This window comes from Geotrypetes seraphini, chromosome 1 (assembly GCF_902459505.1).
Source record: "Geotrypetes seraphini chromosome 1, aGeoSer1.1, whole genome shotgun sequence".
Lineage (NCBI taxonomy): Eukaryota > Metazoa > Chordata > Amphibia > Gymnophiona > Dermophiidae > Geotrypetes > Geotrypetes seraphini.
In genome coordinates, this window is record NC_047084.1 from 482,617,963 (window position 1) to 482,638,308 (window position 20,346).

The 20,346-nt window shown below is 44.5% G+C and overlaps 1 protein-coding gene across 3 annotated transcripts in view; it reads left to right on the forward strand.

Moving 5' to 3' along the window:
- Positions 1–12,310: 12,310 nt before the first annotated feature.
- The window catches only part of LOC117350936 (programmed cell death 1 ligand 1-like), a 58,123-nt gene continuing 50,087 nt past the window's right edge, over positions 12,311–20,346 (forward strand). For 2 of the 3 annotated variants that reach the window (XM_033925694.1, XM_033925696.1), the window contains exon 1: positions 12,311–12,437. In XM_033925694.1, coding sequence (XP_033781585.1) covers positions 12,320–12,437 — 118 coding nt within the window. In that variant the 5' untranslated portion in view covers positions 12,311–12,319. Of the gene's footprint in view, positions 12,438–16,635; positions 16,756–20,346 lie in introns of those variants that run through there. The other variant, XM_033925697.1, reaches the window with a different exon arrangement.

Consider the following 20,346-nt stretch of genomic DNA (forward strand, 5'->3'; position numbering starts at 1 on the left):
CAGGTTTCAGCAGGAATCCATGCTGAGCAATATTTCATACAAGCTGCACACCCTAAAGAGCAGGGGTGTCAAAGTTCTTCCTCGAGGGCCGCAGTCCAGTTGGGTTTTCAGGATTTCACCAATGAATATGCATGAGATCTATTAGCATACAATGAAAGCAGTGCATGCAAATAGATCTCATGCATATTCATTGGAGAAATCCTGAAAACCCAACTGGATTGCGGCCCTCGAGGAAGGACTTTGACACCCCTACTATAGAGAATAGCACTTAGCGAGAAATTCTATAAATGGCGCCTTAACTTAGATGCCTAAGTTAAGAGGGAAATGCCATTTCAAACGTTACTTAAATAAAGTTTCAAGGTGCCTACCGGTGCCTAAATAAACAGTGCTGGAATCGTATCTTCGGAGACATGATTCACATCAAAGGTAGGCGCTGGAATTACAAAGACTAGGGGACACTCGATGAAGTTACAAGGATATACTTTTAAAACCAATAGGAGGAAATTTTTTTCACTCATAGAATAGTTAAGCTCTGGAACGCGTTATCAGAGGATGTGGTAAGAGCGGATAGCATAGCTGGTTTTAAGACAAGGTTGGACAAGTTCCTGGAGGAAAGTCCATAGTCTGTTATTGAGAAAGACATGGGGGAAGCCACTGCTTGCCCTGGATCAGTAGCATGGAATATTGGTACTCCTTGTGTTTTAGCCAGGTACTAGTGACCTGGATTGGCCACCTTGAGAATGGGCTACTGGGCCTGATGGACCATTGTTCTGACCCAGTAAGGCTATTCTCATGTTCTTATGGAAATGTAGGCTTTGAAAACCTTGGCCTACATTTCTGGCACCTACCTTTGCCGTAGGCTCGATTCTCTAAACTGCACTGTTGCATGATTGACACGTGATTGTCTGCTGCTTGTAAGGCAACTGCTGACCATGGTGCTGTTTAGAGAATCTGGGTTTTAGTGCTGAATTTTTTCAGTGCCATTTATTGAATCCCCTCCCATGTGCTTAAGTTGAATTAGTGTGTGTTAACTGGTTAATGCAGGTTAATGCACAGTTACATGAGTTGTATGCAATGGGTAATTTTATAGTGGGTGTGAGCATCTATGCACCGATTATGCATGTAATGGATGTGCATACATGTATACATAAATGCCAAAAATTCACCTACATGCTACTCCGTGAATACGTCTTCCACAAACCCAACACCTTGCAAACCTTGTTTCACAAGGCATAAAGGTGCAAAATCTCCAAATTTTGTGCTGGCACCACCATTCTTCAGTTATCACAGTACTGTACCTTTCATGCACCATGATAACCGAAAAAGAACAGTTCATAATCTTTGGTCTCAGTGTGCATGGTGTTCTAATCCTGTATAGAACCTCATATAATCAAGAATTTGTACTATAACCCCCATCCCCAAAACACATACATATAAAACAGTGGTCTCATTTTGGATTTGTAGGTACTTGGAGGGCCTCAGAAAAAATAGTTAATGTCTTATTAAACTAGTGTTTTAGCCCGTTACATTTGTTACAGTAACGGGTGCTAGAATAGCCTCACCTATACCCTGACCCTACCCATGGCCCTCCATCTGGCCTCCTGGACCCCCATTACTTACCCGAGGCGGCAGCAGCGGTCCTGACGTACCAACCTCTCCTCCCTCAGTGCCCCAAAGCAGCAGTGGTCCTACCATTTCCATCTCTCCCTTTCCCCCTTTCACACCCTCTCTGTCCCTGTTGCACCTCTTTTGCCATCTTTCCCTTTCCTGTCCCCTCCGTCCTTCCCCAAGGCCATCTCTCTCTCTTCTGCTCCCGCTGTACAGACCGGCAGCCTTGAATATTTGCAGGGTCTGCTGGAGTATATTAGGGGGGGGGGATAGATTCAGTCTGCAGACTTTCTTTTGCAACCCCATCTCTATCCCCTTCCTGACTGGGTGTGACTTTGTTGGAGTTTTGATTATAGTATGCTGCTTGCCCTAGGGTAGAGTCCCATGGTTACAGTTGAGCATGAGCTCTCTGCTCCAATGAGCTTTGACAGGCTCAAACACTGCTCTATTTGTAAGTGCAAGGGTTGGAACAGCGGGGAATTGTACAATTTGTATAGGCCATGGAGGCTCTAATATGTCAGATTCCGCAGCAGAGGAAGGAGGCTCAGATCTTGCTATAATGGCGGCAGCCCTGGTTCTTTTGTGAAGTTTATTTTTTAAGTTCAAAGCCACGGTGGCGGCTTCTCTCTCGATCCCCGCCTGCATTGGAAGCCTTCTCCGACGCAGGTGCGGCTCGAGAGAGGAGTCACCGCCATTGCAGAAATGAACTGCATGAAAATGAGAAACATAAATCATTCCCTTGGGGACATATATGCAAAAATCACGTTGCAAGGTTTTCCTTCTGTGATTAAAACTTTACAGCAACCAAAAGAAATCTCCTGTTCGCCAGATTTAAACTATTTTTGCCTGGAGCAAAAAATGTTCACCCAGCACGTCATTTTATTTACATTTTAGTTCTGCGTCGCAGGGGAGGACTCTTTAGTTCCCAGCAAACAGCGCGCTGGCGCCTACTGTTGACGAAATCCAGGTCCCTGTAATGGCGTAGGAAGGCTGCCGCAGCCTCCCTCCCGATCTGTGCTGTAGCTTTTCTGATTGGGGAGAGCTCTTCTTTGCCGGCTCCGGCACGAAGGCGAGTCGCCATTACTGCAGCGGCGCGAAGTCGAGAGCAGGGAGGCTGTGATGATGTAGTACACGAGCATGCGCACTCTTGCCGGCACAAGATCAGGGGTCAGGGAACACGCCGCGAGAGTGCGCATGTGCGCGGAGCGTTTTATTATTATAGATGACAATTTTGCATGAGGTAAAACTTTTTATAGTTTATAAATCTTTCCTTTTAGCTAAGTCTTAATAATAATATTATAGCTAAAGAGACATATGATCAAGAAACTTTTATTTTACTTTTGTGATGATGATAAACATACCAAGGGCCTCAAAATAGTACCTGGCGGGCCGCATGTGGGCCGCGAATTTGCAACCACTGCATTAAACGCTTCTGTCTGGCCCTAGGTGGCGTTGTGGAGGAGTTTAGCAACAAGGTAAGGAAATGGACTAAAGGAAGTGAAGAGTGAATGGAAAGGTTTCTTTCAAAAGCCAGGGTCCCTTGGTACCATGAAACACTAATCTAAGAGGAGCTTTCCAAAGCCATCTTAAAAGAAGTGACCTGTCCTCTTTACGGCTCCCTTCTCCCCAGTCTAGCTTAGCATGCACACAACAGCGTTGCTTACTGCTCAGCTCTTGTTCACATGAGCCAGGCGCATTCCTCCTCCTTACTGAAAAGCTACCACGATAAGAATATTAGGTGTTACGCTAGATCGTTCGTTATCATTTAATGTTCATACTGACCTCCTGGTTAAAAAATGTTTTTCAATTTTATGGACGCTACGTACCATCAAAAAATACATTGACTTAACGTCTTTTAGGATTCTGGTTCAGTCATCAATTTTGTCTACATTGGGCTACTGTAATATTGTTTACCTGGGTTCTTACAAAAAGTCCCTTATTTTTTAATAACATAACATACAAGGTTTTTTGTTTTTTTTAATAATAAATCTTTATTGATTTTCAAGTAGTAACAGTGCATTACATATGAATCTGAACTTACAAATAATTGAAAGTAATACAGTGGTACCTCGGTTTACAAGTGCACCGGTTTGCGAGTGTTTTGCAAGACGAGCAAAACATTCGCAAACTTAGTGCCTCGTAAACCGAGCTTGCCTCGCTGTACGAGCGCCCCCCCCCCCGCGATCCGGCACCCCCCGCCGCCATCGGGCACCCCCCCGCCGCAACCTGAGATCCCCCAACCCGAACCCTCTTCTTACTTCCAGTGTAGCCCCCGCATCGGCACCGGCACCAGCATGTCCTGTGCGTTGGTGCCGGTGCCCGAAAATCTGCTTCCTGTGCTGGGCCTTGAGCATGTGCGCATGCTCAAGGCATGAGAGTTCACGTTTCTATGGGGAAACTTGTTTTGATATACGAGCATTTTGGATTACGAGCATGCTCCTGGAACGGATTATGCTCGTAATCCAAGGTACCACTGTACAGTGGTACCTCGGTTTACGAGTGCACCGGTTTGCGAGTGTTTTGCAAGACGAGCAAAACATTTGCAAAATCGATGCATCAGAAACTGAGCAAGGCTCAATTTACGAGCGCCCCCCCCCCCGCAATCCGGCACCCTCCCCCCCGCGATCCGGCACCCTCCCCCTGCGATCCGGCACCCCCCCAATGCGATCCGGCACCCTCCTGCCGCGATTGGGCACCCCCCCCCCCCGCCGCAGATGCTCAAGGCCCAGCAGAAGAGGAGGCCGATCTTCGGGCACCGGCACCAAGCACAGGACAAGCCAGTGTCGGTGCCGGTGCCCAGATGAGGGTAAGAAGCGGCGTGGGGGTGCCCAATCGCATCGGGGGGTGCCGGATCGTGGCGAGGGGGTGCCGGATCGTGGGGGTGTGTGCCCAATCGCGTTGGGGGATGCCGGATCGTGGCGGGGGATGCCCAATCGCGTCGGGGGGTGCCGGATCGTGGCGGGGGGTGCCGAATCATGGGGGGTGCGGGGTGCTGGATCGCAGGGGGGGCTTTCGGGGGGGAGCAATGCAGGTTCTCGTGGGGGGGGGGACGCAACAAAGCGAGTTTCCATTAATTCCTATGGGGAAACTCACTTTGATAAACGAGCATTTTGGATTACGAGCATACTCCTGGAACGGATTATGCTCGTAATCCAAGGTACCACTGTATTTCCCCACACCCCTTTATTTAATCAATAATAAAAATGCAATTATTCTTCCAATAACCCATTCTTATTTAAAATAATACCCCATTCCCACCCTGGATGTGTAAGGAAATCAGACAAAAATAAAAGAGAAATGACAACTATATAGAAGCAATAAAAGATGCCAAATGGGCCCCACATCAAGTTAAATACATTACTATGCCCCAAAATTTCAGCATTCATTTTTTCATATTTGCCCACCAGAAAGGAAAGTTAAGTCGATCATAGTTCTTCCAATTACGTGTTATCATCTTTCAAAAAGACCCTTAGTAGACTAAAGGGTCCTTTTATCAAGCCGCGCTAGCAGGGTTAGCGCGTCGGACATTTCATCACATGCTAACCCCCGCGGCCGGTTAAAAAACTAATGCCTGCTCAATGCAGGCGTTAGCGGCTAGCGCGGCAGGTGGTTTAACGCACGGTATTACAAGCGTTAAACCCCTACCACAGCTTGATAAAAGGACCCCTCAGAATAATACAACAGTTCACCTGATTTTTAGCCTTAAAAAACATGATCACGTAAGCCCTTATTATCTAAAGCTTCACTGGTTACCATTTGAGGCTAGAGTTCTGTTCAAATTTGGTTGTATCTGTTTTAAAGTTTTATTTGGATTCTCTCCAACCTACCTCTCTTCCCACTTTGAATTCTATAATTCTAACAAGAATATACCAAGATCCTGCTGGGCTTTGTTTCCTTCAGCAAAAGCATGCTATAATAAGAGATTTGGGGGGAAAACTTGGCATTTCAGGCTGGTACAATGAATACTTATTGGAATGCTCCTATCCTTCAAATTCAATCTTATTATTTATTTCGAAAACTTATTTGTTTGAAATATTTCTGACTTAACTGTACTTATTTAGTAAGAAATATGTGAGTATGATCCTTATTTATTATGTTCTTAGTTCTTCTTATTTTGAACTTCCTTTGAGATAAATTAATTTTGAATCTGATTTTGAATTAATTGTAAACTGTATTTTTCTGAGAAACCTTTTGACTATTATTGTAATTCGCTTTATGACCAGCTTTTTCTTATTCTAAACCACCTCGAACTGAAGGTTTGGCGGTGTATACAAATAAATAATAATAATTATTATTACCTGAAACAGAGGTTCAAAGTCAGTCGCGCGCGAGACACCAGCGCGCCGACAATGGAGGGCAGACAATTCAGTGCAAGACACCAGCGTGCCGCGGGAAAACTTAGTTTTAAAGAGCTCCAAAGCAAGGTGTGAGTGGGGAACCCCCCCCCCACATACTTTACTGCATAGTGTTTGAGCTGCTGTTTGGGGGTTTGGAACTCTCCATTATAGAGAAAACGGAACTTTTTCCGATTTTTTTCAGGAAAAGTTCCGTTTTCTCTATAATGTGGGGGTTGCACTCCCCCACAGCCCCTCCCCCAGTGGCAGCGTGAACAGTATGCAGTAAAGTGTGTGTGTGGGGGTTTCCCCACTCACACCCTCTGTCAGAGCTCTTTAAAACTAAGTTTCCCGTGGCGTGCTGGTGTCTTGCGCCGAATTGTCTGCGCTCGATTGTCAGCGCGCTGGTGTCTGGCCCGCGATTGTCCCGTCACCGAAATGGATGTTATAAGGGACAGCAGGCAGATATTCTCACCTGTTGGAGACATCCTCCATGGAGCTCTAAAAGTGCACTGTCACTTTAAAAACCTCAAAGTCTTAAGACCACTGATACAGCACATGCGTGAGTGCTTTCCCGCCTGACGCTGGCTTGCAGCTCCTTCAGTAACAAAGCTAGGAAGCCAACTAGAGGAGGTGGGAGGGTTGTGAGAATATCTGCCTGCTGTCCCTGGATAACACCTGTTACAGGTATGTAACTTTGCTTTATCCCAAGACAAGCAGGCAGCTTATTCTCACATGTGGGACTCTGCTGCCAGGATGATGCCTCTGAGAAGAGGGTTATTGACAACTACCATGAACCTGGCAAAATCAACAGGGTTGGGGGGAAGTTGGCTTCTAATTGGTGAATTTGTAGCCATGCTTGGCTACGCATAGCGATTGAAACTGCAGATGTTTGAGAGGTAATATCAAAGGCATCAAATGTAGAACAGATCATGTACTTCCTGGTTTCTAGGAGATCATTTATTAAATGCTGGTAAGAAGAGAGTTACTGTATTCCAATGGTTATGTATCGGTCATAATCTGACAATTTCTGGATGAGATTTCATATAAAGTGTCATGTGGAAATTGTAGTTTAAAATTATGTTTGCCAGCATAGAGCTTTGGAACACTCTGCATTCAAACTTATCTGGAGTTCTTTCTTCTCTCCCAGGTGGAGTACTGGCATAAGGTCTGGAAGTGTTTGCTTCTTTAAAGCGGACTTTATGACCACAGATTGATGCTGCAGCTGTGGTTTGTCAAAGTCAGAGCTTGACTGAATTTGGTTTAGAAAGCCCAGTTTGTGTGGAGCTACTACGACATTAAGCAGAGCTTCCCAGTGTTTAAATAAGTAGCTTATGGCGAGGAACCTTTATGGCATTTGCAGGGCACTGTTGGTAATCAAGTGCCACTCTGAGTTCTGCATCAGATTTTGAGTTAGACTCCATCTTAATAATAATAATAATAACTTTATTCTTATATACCGCCAACAATCTTGCGACTTCTAGGCGGTTTACAATAAAAGAAACTGTAAATACAATCAAGTGAAACTTTACGAACAGCTAATTAAAGAGTATAGCAGTGTATATCTCGTACAACGAATTAGAGAATATAGCAGTGTACATCTGATAACATTAATAATGTTAACGTCAGTTTGTGTGTTGCAAGGCCAGGAAGTGCCAAGTTGTTTACACAGAAGTAGAAATATTCCGTAAGTTCATAGAGTGTTCATATTTAGCGAAGGTAATGCTTGCCCTATTTGTCTGTTGAACTTTGTAAAAGACAGATTTTCCGGGGGTGACCTTCAATTTTCATGAGAGGTATCTGAAGGTATTTCATTAGACTCATCCACCGAGAGCTCTGAATAATAGTCAGTAGGATGGAAAGATAAATCTGAGTCATAGTCTTGCGCTCCAGGCCTTGAAGATTGAGAACGTCGACATTGAGGGCAGGGCAGGATTAATTCGTCGAGGGCCCCTAGGCACAAAAGTACACTGGGCCCCCTGCCCCGCCCCACCCCGCCATGCGCCCAGGCGGAAACAGGAAGCTGCATCAGAGGGAAGCTTTGGGCATGCAGCACCGCTTGCACAATTACAGTTCCCATTGCCTTTCTTACCCGCGTTGCTTGCTTGTCTTACTTTCCGTCGACTGGGGGGGGGAGGGCACGTTGCCAATCGGGGGGGGGGGGGGGGGCCCGCATTGCCGATCGATGCTGGAGGGGCCCATCGCCATTTGGAAAAAAACAATGTTGATGCCCTCTTTCATCGGGCCCCTCTGACCATTTCGGGCCCTATGCATGTGCCTACTGGGCCTATTGGTTAATCCTGCCCTGATCGAGGGAAACATCTAGCTGGATGTCGAGGCATCTAGTTGGATGTTGAGGTTATCACAATATAGAGCATCTAGGTGAGCGCTGAGAAGACTGTTTTTGTGAATGCCTGGATGGGCATTGAGCGGAGCATCGGGAAGATCATTGAGAATGCGATAGGCTCTTTCGATGACGATACATGCTTGGACATAGATGCTTGTCTTTGAGGAGTCTAAGATCTATGCCGTGCTGGACTTCATGGGCACTGCTTGGACTGAATTAAGGCTGGGGGCCTAGTAGCAGGGATTTTCTTATGATGTGCTTGCATTAACCCAGCTAGCTCTTTCTGCAACAGCATACGAAGCTGTTCCTGCAGAGATGGTGCCGGAACCATTGTCGGTACATTAGGCACTTGTTGCGTTGGATGTCAAAGCACTGGTGACTTTGGTACTAAGGTGCACTTCAAAGGTGACACCAATGTTATAGTTAGCGATCTGGCCATGGGTTCACTAACGTTTAGTGCACATCATTGGCAATGACGCTTGTGAAGATGGTGATGTTTACCTGGAGGGGGAGATATGTTTATGCTTCTTAGCCTTCTTATTGGTCTCCCCTGAAGTTGATGTCGAAGAAGCTGTGCTAGGCATTGATGTTGCACTTACATGATACATGTTGATGTTAGGGGTCGATGATGCACGTTTATGAGGCACATTATTGCCAGACTCTCCAGGCATAATTTTTGAAGATAAACCAAAAAGCTTTTTGAACTGGAATTTTCTGGCTTTAAGCGACCTCTTTTGTAAATAAGAGCGGAGTGTGCAAGAATATCATGGAGGTTGGGACCAAGGCACTGGATACACTATTTTTGTGGATCCCTGCCTGAAATGGCCCTGTTACATCAAGCACACCTCTTCAAGTCGCTAAAAGCCTTGCACATGGACAGAAAAACCTCCTACATGAGATTGAAGGACAAAAAAGTCTTGGGAGGTCGGGTAGACATGCCGAAAATCAGATGACACCTGTAGCCTAAAAATGGTCTGAAGAGAAATTTTATTTAAAATTTTATTTCTGAATGAAAGAAAAATGAAATATATATCTAAAGTAACAGGAAGGCACAAAAATTGATGTCTAAAATATACACATTAAAAAATAAAAATGCACTTACATAATAGACTACCTGTTGAGACAACTTCTCCATTCCCTAGAAAACTAGAAACAGAAGGAGCCAGGAGCCGGCATCAGGAGGGAAGGCACTCGCTCATATTCGGTGTGGGTGGTCTTAAGACTGAAGTTTTTTAAAGTGACAATGCACTTTAAGACTCTCCATGGCATGATGTCACTCACATATGAGAATATGCTGCCTGCTTCTCCTGGGATAAAATAAATTCCGAATGCTCATCACTAATACTGTTAGTGTTGAAAATTGTGAAGCTATGTTTCAGCTCTGTTCCACTCCCTATTCTCCTGAAGTTCTGAGCGTGATGGACCCATAAGTGCAGTTATACACACAACTGCAAATTAGTGGCATTACTGTATCTCCTTATTTAGTAATACCCACAAAAGCGTTTGTTGACTGTAGATTGTGGTAAACTGTCTAATTTAACATTGGGACTACTCTTTTTTAAAAATCTTTATTGATTTTCCTATCTTCAATAGTGCAATACATAAATATATCATATATAAGTCAATATAAACACATTTAACTTTCAAATATACATAGCCAACCAATTTCTCTCCCTCTCTCCCCCCACCCACCAAATGGGAACTACTCTTGTAAAGAATTTGTATGACAGACAACTTAAGAGACCCCTGATGCAGGCCAAGAGTCGAAACACTAGCAATGTTGGGTCTTTTTAGTAAATAAAGAATCATTCTATTGGCGTGTACACTCTTTTGTGGGTGTTGTTGACTTTTTTTCCCTGTATTTTGATCCCTTTCTGTGTGCTGTACTTCTCCATATTTCGTGTCAACGTTTCCCAGATAAGATGTTAGCAGCACACAGTTTTCATGTTTTAAGTTAACATACTCAGTTATACACCAAAAAGATCTTTGCGTTCTGAGAATTTAGCTTTACTGAAGACGCCTGTGAATCCAAGTCTTGTTGAGACCGGTAAAATGACTTTCTGCTGTGCAGGAGTTAAGTTATGGAACTCCTTGGTGGATCAGATACAAAATTGCTGTGAAAAGGGTAGGTCTCGAAAATTACTAAAGACGCAACTATTCGTAGATACCTCTTTTTTTTTTTGGTAGTATTTTTGGTAACATTGATGAACTATCCATGACCTTTATTATCCACACTAGTCTTTAAGCCCGTTACATTAACGGGTGCTAGAATAGATGTGTCTGTCTGTCTGTGTTTCTTTCTCTCTCTCTCCTTGGCCGCTGTCTGTATCCTTCTGTCTCCCCCTCCCCCCCGAGCAAAGCTGTCTGCCCCAGCACCCACCTCCCCCCAATGTCTCTCCATGGCCCTCTTCTGTCTTCCCCCCCAGAGCAAAGCTGTCTGTCCCCAGCACCCCTCCCCCCAAAGCAGCCCCCTTTCCCTATCTCTCCATGGCCCCTTCTGTCTCCCCCCAGCACACTCCTCCCCCCTAACCCTCTCCCTGTCTCTCCATGGCCCCTTCTGTCTTCCCCCCAGAGCAAAGCTGTTTGTGGGCGGCTCCTTGACCAATCCGCACTTACAACGGCCCCACACTCGCGGTCTGGCTGGCTCCCCCACCAAAGCCCTTCGCAGCGGCAGCCCCTCCCCCTCAAGACACATTTCAAATCTGACATATTGTAATCACAAAACAGAAAATAAAATTATTTTTCTTACCTTTTGTTGTCTTGTCATTATTCATATCATGTAGGGGTCCCAGGCTATGGTTGGCTTTTGATAACTCGCTTGTCAGGGCTCCTTCTTTCTTCTTCCCTCCCTCCATCCCGGCAGCTGAAGACAGGCACCTCTCCCCAGTGGTCTGAGACAGGAGCGAGCATCCACAATGTGCAGATAGTGAGTTAGGAGAGGGTCTGAGGGCAAAGAGGGGCTCAACAGCGCACAACCACCTTTCCTTCCCTCCCTCCATCAGGTGCAGTGCAGCTCCACCAATGTTAAAAGGATCCGCGTCGAAATGGGAGGCCTGCCACTGCCGTAGCACTTTCCCCTCTGCCTTGGTCCCGCCCCTTCTCTGACATATGGGACCGCGGCAGAGGGAACATGTTACGGTGGCGGCAGGACTCCAATTTCAAAGCAGCTCCTTTTAACACAGGGCCGGACACAAGAGGAGCCGCCACCGCGAAAAACCCCAGCAAGGGAGCCAGGCGACGGAGAGGGCAGGGGGTGCTAGCGGCCGTCAGCCGCCGCTCCGCAGGTGGAGAGCAGGGAAGGCCAGACCGTAAGCCGCGCATGCGCACTTCCTAGCTACAGCTCACGGAAAACGGACGCACGCATAGGAGGTGCGCATGCGCGACTTACCGTTTTATTATATTAGATTATGGTATTTCTCTGATGATTATTTTATTATGTATTTCTTTTTATCACGTGTTCATTTTAAATACTGTGTATGTAAATTATGTAAACCGTTTAGTTTTAAACGGTATATAAATTTTTAAAATAAATAAAAAAAATATACCATGGGTTTAGTGAAAACAATAAACTGTGGTATTTGTTAGAAGAAGGCAAGGGATCATTGTTCAGGGACAGCTTTCCTCTCCTGCAGTGCTGACAGCCCTCCTTTGGTGGGTGGAAGGTGAAAACTGCCTCTCTTCTCCTGACCAATACCACTCCTCTTCTTGCCTCTTCCCCCTCTCTTTCTCCAAATCACTTAATCGTGTACGTGCAGAGGTCGGGGGGAGGTCACGGATTAGATGTCAGCAAGGGTTCTCCCCCTCCCCCACGTGGTTGTGCAAGATCAGTCGGCTCAATTTCGCGTCCAACGTTGACAGGAAAGCGCTTTCTTGCTTCCGATCGCAGCAGCTGATGGGGAGGGGGGGGGGCGGGAAGGGTTTCCCCCGAGGTGAACAGCATCATTCGAAGTTCCCAGGCTTCGGGGAAGGGGTGGCATTTCCGTGATGGGAGGGGGGAGGGGGGAAGGCGGGGTCTTTTTATTTAGCAGGAATGAGGCCGTCAGGAAGTCGTCGCCGGGTTCTCGCCCTGTCCTCTGCCTCCGCCGCTCTGCGCCCCAGCCTGGCTGATTCGGAGACTGCTACGTGCGGCTGCTGCGATCGCCTTGTGGGTAGGTACCAGGGTCACGTTGGAACAAGGGGACGGCGCGCGCGATCCGGGTGTTATTTTTTTTTTTTTTTCTCCCTAAAAGGAGAGGATCCGGCCAACAAATCCGGGATCGATCGGATGAGACAAGGATGTAGGGAAAAACAAAGAGAGAGATGCCGAGGTTTCTTGAGTTGCACCTGTAACTAACCCGCTCCTGTTCTCCAAACTGAGGTTTCTACCCCAGGATCTCTGCCGTCTAGTGCAGGGGTAGGCAATTCCGGTCCTGGAGAGCCGGAGCCAGGTTTTCAGGATATCCACAATGAATATGTATGAGATGGATTTGCATGCACTGCCTCCTTGAGATGTAAATCTATCTCATGCATATTTATTGTGGATATCCTGAAAACTGACCTGGCTCTGGCTCTCGAGGACCGGAATTGCCTACTCCTGGTCTAGTGCAATGAAAGCACTATTCACCCTGAACACTGAATTGAAGGCCCTAATAGGAGCTTGGTACTGGGGATGGGAAAGATGGAAATTAACACGTCCAAATGTGTATCTTTAATAATATGACCGTGATAGCTGGCTAGGGTGGTGCTATAATATTGTCGTTTCCATATCAGCTCTAGATCCCTATTAAGTTGAGATACAGTACTCCAGGGCTGCCCAAGTCCGGTCCTCGAAATCTACTGGCAGGCCAGGTTTTCAGGATATCCACAATGAATATGCATGAGAGAGATTTGCCTGCACTGCCTTCTTGGTTTGCAAATCTCTCTCATGCATGTTCATTGTGGATATCCTGAAAACCAGGCCTGCCAGTAGATCTCGAGGACCGGACTTGGGCAGCCCTGCAGTACTCCATCCCTTTTCCAATGTACCTTATTTATTAACTTTTGCTGATGACAGCCACTCTTTTCAGAAAAATAAAAAAATATCGAAATACATCCAACGAGAGCAATAGAAAATTGCAAGATATGTCATTGTTCATGACTAAAGGCAGAAGGGAAGTTGATTAGTGGCTGGTCACAAGATTGTTTTCCTTTCAGTCCTTATGATCTTTTGAGGGATTGATTTTGCCCATTATGTGATCCAGGAAATAAACTGCCAACAGCCAGGAACCCTGACTACAGCAATTCAGTGAGATATGCAATCAACAGTTACTCCCTGTTAAAAAGATGTTGTTGCAAACATTTGCCCTTTTCAATCAGAGTATAGTTTAAGCCTGGTATCAGAGAAAGAGGTAAAAGAGTTAATGGCCCTTGGTCTGACCCATGAGTCTCAAAGTCCCTCCTTGAGGGCCGCAATCCAGTCGGGTTTTTAGGATTTCTCCAATGAATATGCATGAGATCTATGCGCATGCACTGCTTTCAGTGCATATTCATTGGGGAAATCCTGAAAACCCGACTGGATTGCGGCCCTCAAGGAGGGACTTTGAGATCCTTGGTCTGACCCAATAAGATGACTCTTATGTTCTTATATACTCCTTGAGGATGCAACAAGTGGAAGACGTAGCTTTAAAATCTTTGACTTGTTTCTGTTACTTTTCTTCCTGAGTAGCAGTGTTTACCCTAGTAAGACAATGATCAGGACCTTTGTCTCATACTACCCTCCTAACTGCTAAATCCACACGTACTTTACACCCCTAGACTTTGCAGTGCTCTACATTAAAACATTCAAGAGACTCTAAGGAAAACTGAGAACTTAGAAAATCAAAATAGGAGCTTGAATTCAAGATTTCTGAATTTTCCATTTCCTAAATTTATGTCTCCGAGGGGAATTTTTAAGAATTTCCTGATTACTATATTGAAAGTTCCCGAGTCCAAGTTTCCTCCAGTACAAAAATTATATTTTCTGAAAAGGACTTTTAAAGATAAGAATGAAGTTGGAGAAGAGCAACATGTAACAGCTTTACTGGAACCATTAAGGGCTCCTTTTACTAAGGTGCGCTAGCGTTTTTAGCGCACGCAGGATATTACCATGTGCTACACCGCGCGCTACGTGGCTAGAACTAACGCCAGCTCAATGCTGGTGTTAAGGTCTAGCGCGCGCAGCAATTCAGTACACGCCATTCCGTGCGTTAATGCCCTAACCCAGCTTAGTAAAAGGAGCCCTAAATATTGAGTTCACTGGTTATGCAACATTCTTGGTTACCTTCGTCTTTCACCAAGATAAAGAGACAGTTCTAAAGTTGTACTATATCTTGAAGCAAATTTCCTATTTAGGTGAAAGAATATAAATTTTCCCGGATGTTTCTAAGTGGATTCAAGCTAGGAGAAAGGAATTTCTAGGTTAGCGGGATAAAGTCCTCTCTTTATGTGCTTTATTTCAGTTGAGATTCCCATGTAAATGTTTTATTTCCTATCAGGATGTTAGATATATATTTTATGATCCAGTTCAGCTTCGTTTCGTCCTAGATCGAAAGGGGATTTCATTTGCAGCCTTGGGGAAAATGGTGTAAAGATCAAGTCAGTTAGAATGTTAAAAGGATTTGCTCAATTTCAATAGTTTATAGTATTTCTTTGTTTTAGTCTCCTTTCCCTGGAGGATTAGTATCTTTGCCTCCCCCCCAGTCAGTTTGAGAACTGTGTTGTGTATTATATTTTCATTTTTCCATTGTATAATCTCAATATCCATTGGGAAAACTTGGGAGTATTATATTCTGTTTTTTCTTTCAAAGTTTATGCTTTGTATTTAATTTGAAACTTTTAAATAAAATAAAAACATTCAAGAGACAGACCTGCTGAGTAGAGTTTGCAATCTAGTCAATGGACAAACAAGACAAATAGGGGGGTTAGGTGGTTTCTCAGGCAGGCATGGGTGCTTTACAAGTGAGTTGGATTAGGAGTTAAAAGTAACCTCGAAGAAGTTAACAGAAGGATAATTCAGCTTCAGACAATATGAATTTCTCAGTGACAAATTTTGCTGGAACATTTAAATATTTTGTTAATTGATCGAAATTAAAAAAAAGTGATTTAAAGACTAAGCATTCTATCTTAAATTTAATCTGAGATCTTATCGGCAGCCAATGAAGTCTCAATAACAGAGTTGTTTTTCATACCTTTTCGCCAAAAGAAATTAGTCTAGCTGAGATGTTTTGAAATATTTGCAATCTGGTAAACAATTTGTTAGAGGCTCCGCTATAAGGAGAATTACAGTAATCCAGGCTCTGTAGTTGGTGGCAGCATCTTAGAGCCACTGATAACTAAGCCAGAGGCGTACCTAGGGTATGTGACACCCGGGACCCATCATTTTTATGACCCCGCCTCCCCGCCCTTGGTATGCTACTGCTATGGTTCGAAAAAGGCTAAGAAGCTGGCAGGAGCGGTAAAAGCGTCCTTTAAGGAACACCCTCCCTATCTGACTCTATCCCGCTCCCTTTGTGATGCCACCGGACAGCGTTCTTAGCCATTGGTCAACCTTGCCTGGGTCGCAGCGCCCAGGCAAGGTCAACCAATGGCTGAGAACACTGTCTAGTGGCGTCATGAAGGGAGCGGGATAGAGCCAGATTGGGAGGGTGTTCCTTAAAGGACACGTTCGCCACTCCTGCCAGCTTCTTGGCCACGGAGATGGACCGGCAGCCACGCTGAAGTGCAGATCGCAGGAGGTTCCGGACCCGGACGGCTGTGCACTCCCCTAGGGCGTGCATCCGGGGAGGTCTGCCCCGCCCTTGGTATGCCACTGAACTAAGGATACAGGGGTGTTGCCATCAGTGGCTCACAGACGATTTGCTGTCTGCCAAGTTCATTAAAAAGGAGTTCTGGCTTCAGGAGAGTAGAAGGGACACAGGAGATGTCAAAACCAACCTTCAGTTACATATGCTTTATTGGTGGTATATCCAAAATTCAGACACAAGTCCTTATAATTGTGGTCCTGACTAGGATCCAAATTTTGGAGCGCTACTATGCGATATTAGCATGCATTACAAGCTCCTTATAGTCCCCTGAGGAAGGTGACGTGGTTAATGTATCTTAGTAAATGGACCTCATAGATGCCTAGTTGTCTTTATTTATAGGACCAAAATAGGTACCTTTTTGCCCACGACTTAGGCACCCTGTTATAACATGACCCTTAAAACCTCAAGATGTCAATTTGCCAGCATTTGTTTTGCGATTTGATGTGAAAATGCAGAGGGTGTGCCAAGGTTTGTCACAGGACTCTGCTAAGACTTTTAACTGAGTGCTGTACTGCAGAACCAGAATATTAGCTAACTCACTGTAACTCAACACAGTCCTCGGAGCTTAGTATTCCGTGGCAAGCAGCAGGCATTAGGAGGAAACGTTATAAGAAAAAAAAGCATTGTTCATCCAGCAATCAAAGTGTGAGGATGTGATGAATCTGGGGTAAGATCCCTCACTTTTATTGCAAATAGCCTCTGTCTGTCTTTATTAAATATGTCAAATTCCTTTCGAAACTTAACTGTTTACTTTTACTATAGTGTCACCAAATTGCGTAAGTCAGCTATTTTTTTAAGCAAAGGGGCATTTCCTTGTTTTTATTTTACTTTTACCATAGTGTCACCAAATTGCGTAAGTCAGCTATTTTTTTAAGCAAAGGGGCATTTCCTTGTTTTTATTTTCTGCCTGACTATTTCTTTCGGTAATCATCGTTCATGTATTATAAGACACTGAATGATGGTTATTTATTTATCTTCCTTTCATGATTTCCTTTACTTCTGCCTTGTCTCCCGTATCCAAGCTGAAGAGACCACACTTTTTGATTCTGTCTCTGTTCTGAAGTTGATCTGTAATCTATATCCCTCAATCTTCTTTTCTGCCTCCTCTGTATCGTTGCTAGGTGCAGTGGCATAGTAAGGAGGGGGTAGTCCACCCCGGATACCATCTTCGTTGGGGTGCTGGCACCTGTCCTCCCCCCCCCCCACTACCACGCGCACTTCCCTTCCCTTGACCTCTTTAACATTCATGGTGCGAGCAGCAACCTCAACCTGCTGCTCGTGCCAGTGTCGGCTCTTCCTCTGACATCACTTCCTTGACCTGCGCCCAGGAAGTGATGTCAGAGGAAGAGCCGACGCTGGTGCAAGCAGCAGGCTGGGGTTGCTGCTCACACTGGGAACCCCCTTGTACTATAGACCCGATATAACATGGACTCACAACGCAGTATAAAAGTTTGGACCCCATTTTCCACGTTGTATCGCAGTGTCTCTCAAACCTTTACTTCTGTTTCCTGTGCTTCTGGGGTAGCAGATCTATAGCTGAACATTATGTCAAGCATGTCTGGCAGCTGAGGGATACCTATAGCCCAGGGAAAAGCAGTGTGAAACTTATTCCATTAGTGGATCCTCATAAAATATTTCTTCCACCTCTTCATACCAAGCTGGGGTTGATGAAGGACATGAGTAAAGCAAACTCGCCAGGTTTTCAATATCTTGTTGAGAAATTTCCCAAAATCAGCACTGCAAAACTGAAGGAAGGGATATAGGCCCACAGATCAAGTCCGTTATGCAGGATGAAGATTTTAAGCAATCACTCTCAGTAGCTGAGCTCGAAGCTTGGGAGGCATTCAGGTGCTTAGTGGAAAACTTTCTGGTATCTGTAGCACTGCGGTTGGAGCTAAAGCCTTAGCACCCTGGGGTTGTGGGTTCAAACCCCGCACTGCTCCTTGTGACCCCGGGCAAGTCACTCAGTCCTCCATAGCCCCATAGATTGTGAGCCCACCGGGACAGATAGGGAAAATGCTTGAGTACCTGATTGTAAAACCACTTAGATAACCTTGATAGGCGGTATATAAAAACCTAATAAACTTAAACTCCTTCATACAAGGAAGGAGTTCAGAATCTCCTTGACTCATATCAGAAACTTGACTGTCGCATGTCATTAAAAATGCACTTTTTGCACTCACATCTTGACTTTTTTCCAGAAAATCTTGGTATGATGAGAGACAAGCAAGGAGAACATTTTCACCAGGACATTCAGTTAATGGAGCGTCACTACCAAGGTTTCTGGAACGAGAGTATGATGGCTGACTTGTTGGATGACAATCCAGACACAACTCACAAAAAGAAATCATACTCTAAGTATTTTTGAAGAAATATTGGTTGCTAAGTGACACAGTCCAGTATAATTATGCTATGCTGTGTGCATATTTGACTTCAGACCAAAGATACTACATTTCTTTAAGTTGATGCTGTAATTCTTAAAACCCTATATGCTAAAACACTATAAACTAACATTAGTCATAACTTTAAAAGTTTACGTGACTGAAAAAAAATAATAACAGATCTGAAATCAGCATGAAAAACTGATTTAGAAAAATGTGCTGTGTTGTCAGATGATTAAACATAGAAATAGACGGTAGATAAGGGCCATTGCCCATCTAGTCTGCCCACCCCAATGACCCTCCCCTACCTTTCTCTGTGAATAGATCATTTGGCCTTAAAATCAGGCATGCTGCTGGCCTCAATCACCTGAAGTGGAAGACTATTCCAGCGATCAACCACCCTTTCAGTGAAAAAGAATTTCCTGGTGTCCCCGTGCAGTTTCCCGCCCCTGATTTTCCACGGATGCCCCCTTGTTGCCGTGGGACCCTTGAAAAAGAAGATATCTTCTTCCACCTCGATGCGGCCCGTGAGATGCTTGAATGTCTCGATCATGTCACCCCTCTCTCTGCGTTCCTCGAGTGAGTACAGCTGCAACTTATCCAGCCGTTCCTCATACGGGAGATCCTGGAGTCCCGAGACCATCCGGGTGGCCATTCTCTGGACAGACTCCAGTCTCAGCACATCCTTGCGGTAATGCGGCCTCCAGAATTGCACACAGTATGCCAGGTGGGGCCTCACCATGGATCTATACAATGGCACAATGACTTCAGGCTTACGGCTGACGAAACTCCTGCGTATGCAACCTATGATTTTTGTTTTTGTTGCCTTGTGTAATTTTACAATTAGCATCCAAACTCATCATATCCAAAACTGAATCATATAAATGACATATATCCAAACTCAGTCACTCAAGAGAAACATTTCTTAAATAACATAACCCCCTCCTTTATTAACACATAGCGTGGGTTTTTAGCTGGCAGCGGCAGTAACTGCTCCGATGCTCATAGGAATCCTATGAGCGTCAGAGCAGTTTCCACCGCTTTGGGCGCTAAAACCCACGCTACGCATTAGTAAAGGAGAGGGAATAGTTTTAACCATTTTCCTGAATTGAAGTAAACTAGAAACATTCTTATTTCCACAGGCAATGCGTTCCACAATATTACTCCCTGCACAGTAATCGTAGAGTGACAGATGCTAACTAGCTTTATATGTTTTATAGATGGAAGCTCTAAACAAATCTTATTTTCAGAACGTAGTGCTCGAGACGGTACATCTGCAAATGTCGTTCAACAACTTGAAAAATCAAACATACAGTTCTGAACTCAATTCGAGAGGCAATAGGCAACCAATAAAGATCCTGCAAAATGGGTGTAACGTAATTGAACTTTGAAGCGCCCACAATCACGCATGCGGCAGCGTTTTGCGCCAACTGTAACGCTTGAATCTTATACTTAGGCAAACCCAAGTAAAGAGAATTACAGTAATCAAAAATAGGTATTATTTGGAATTTGTTTTCTTTGTCATGTTCATATATGCACTTTAGAAAATTGTTAAAATCTACTCTAAGATTTTTAGGAAACTAATTATTACAATGGTTATTTTGAAGATCACTGTTGTACAGTTTCTTGGTCTTTTTTTTTCAATATCTTTATTCATTTTGAAGCCATAAGTAAGTGCAACATATAATACAATCATATTACACTATAAAAGCACTTAAATACAATTAAAATTGTAATCTATGACAAATAGATATATCACCCCCTCCCCCATAATTATATTCAAAAAGCACACTCAAATTAAGAAATTAAAAATATGTTCCAGCCCACCCTGGACGTGTATGACCAAAGGCCATAATCAGCAATCACTCTTTGCAAAA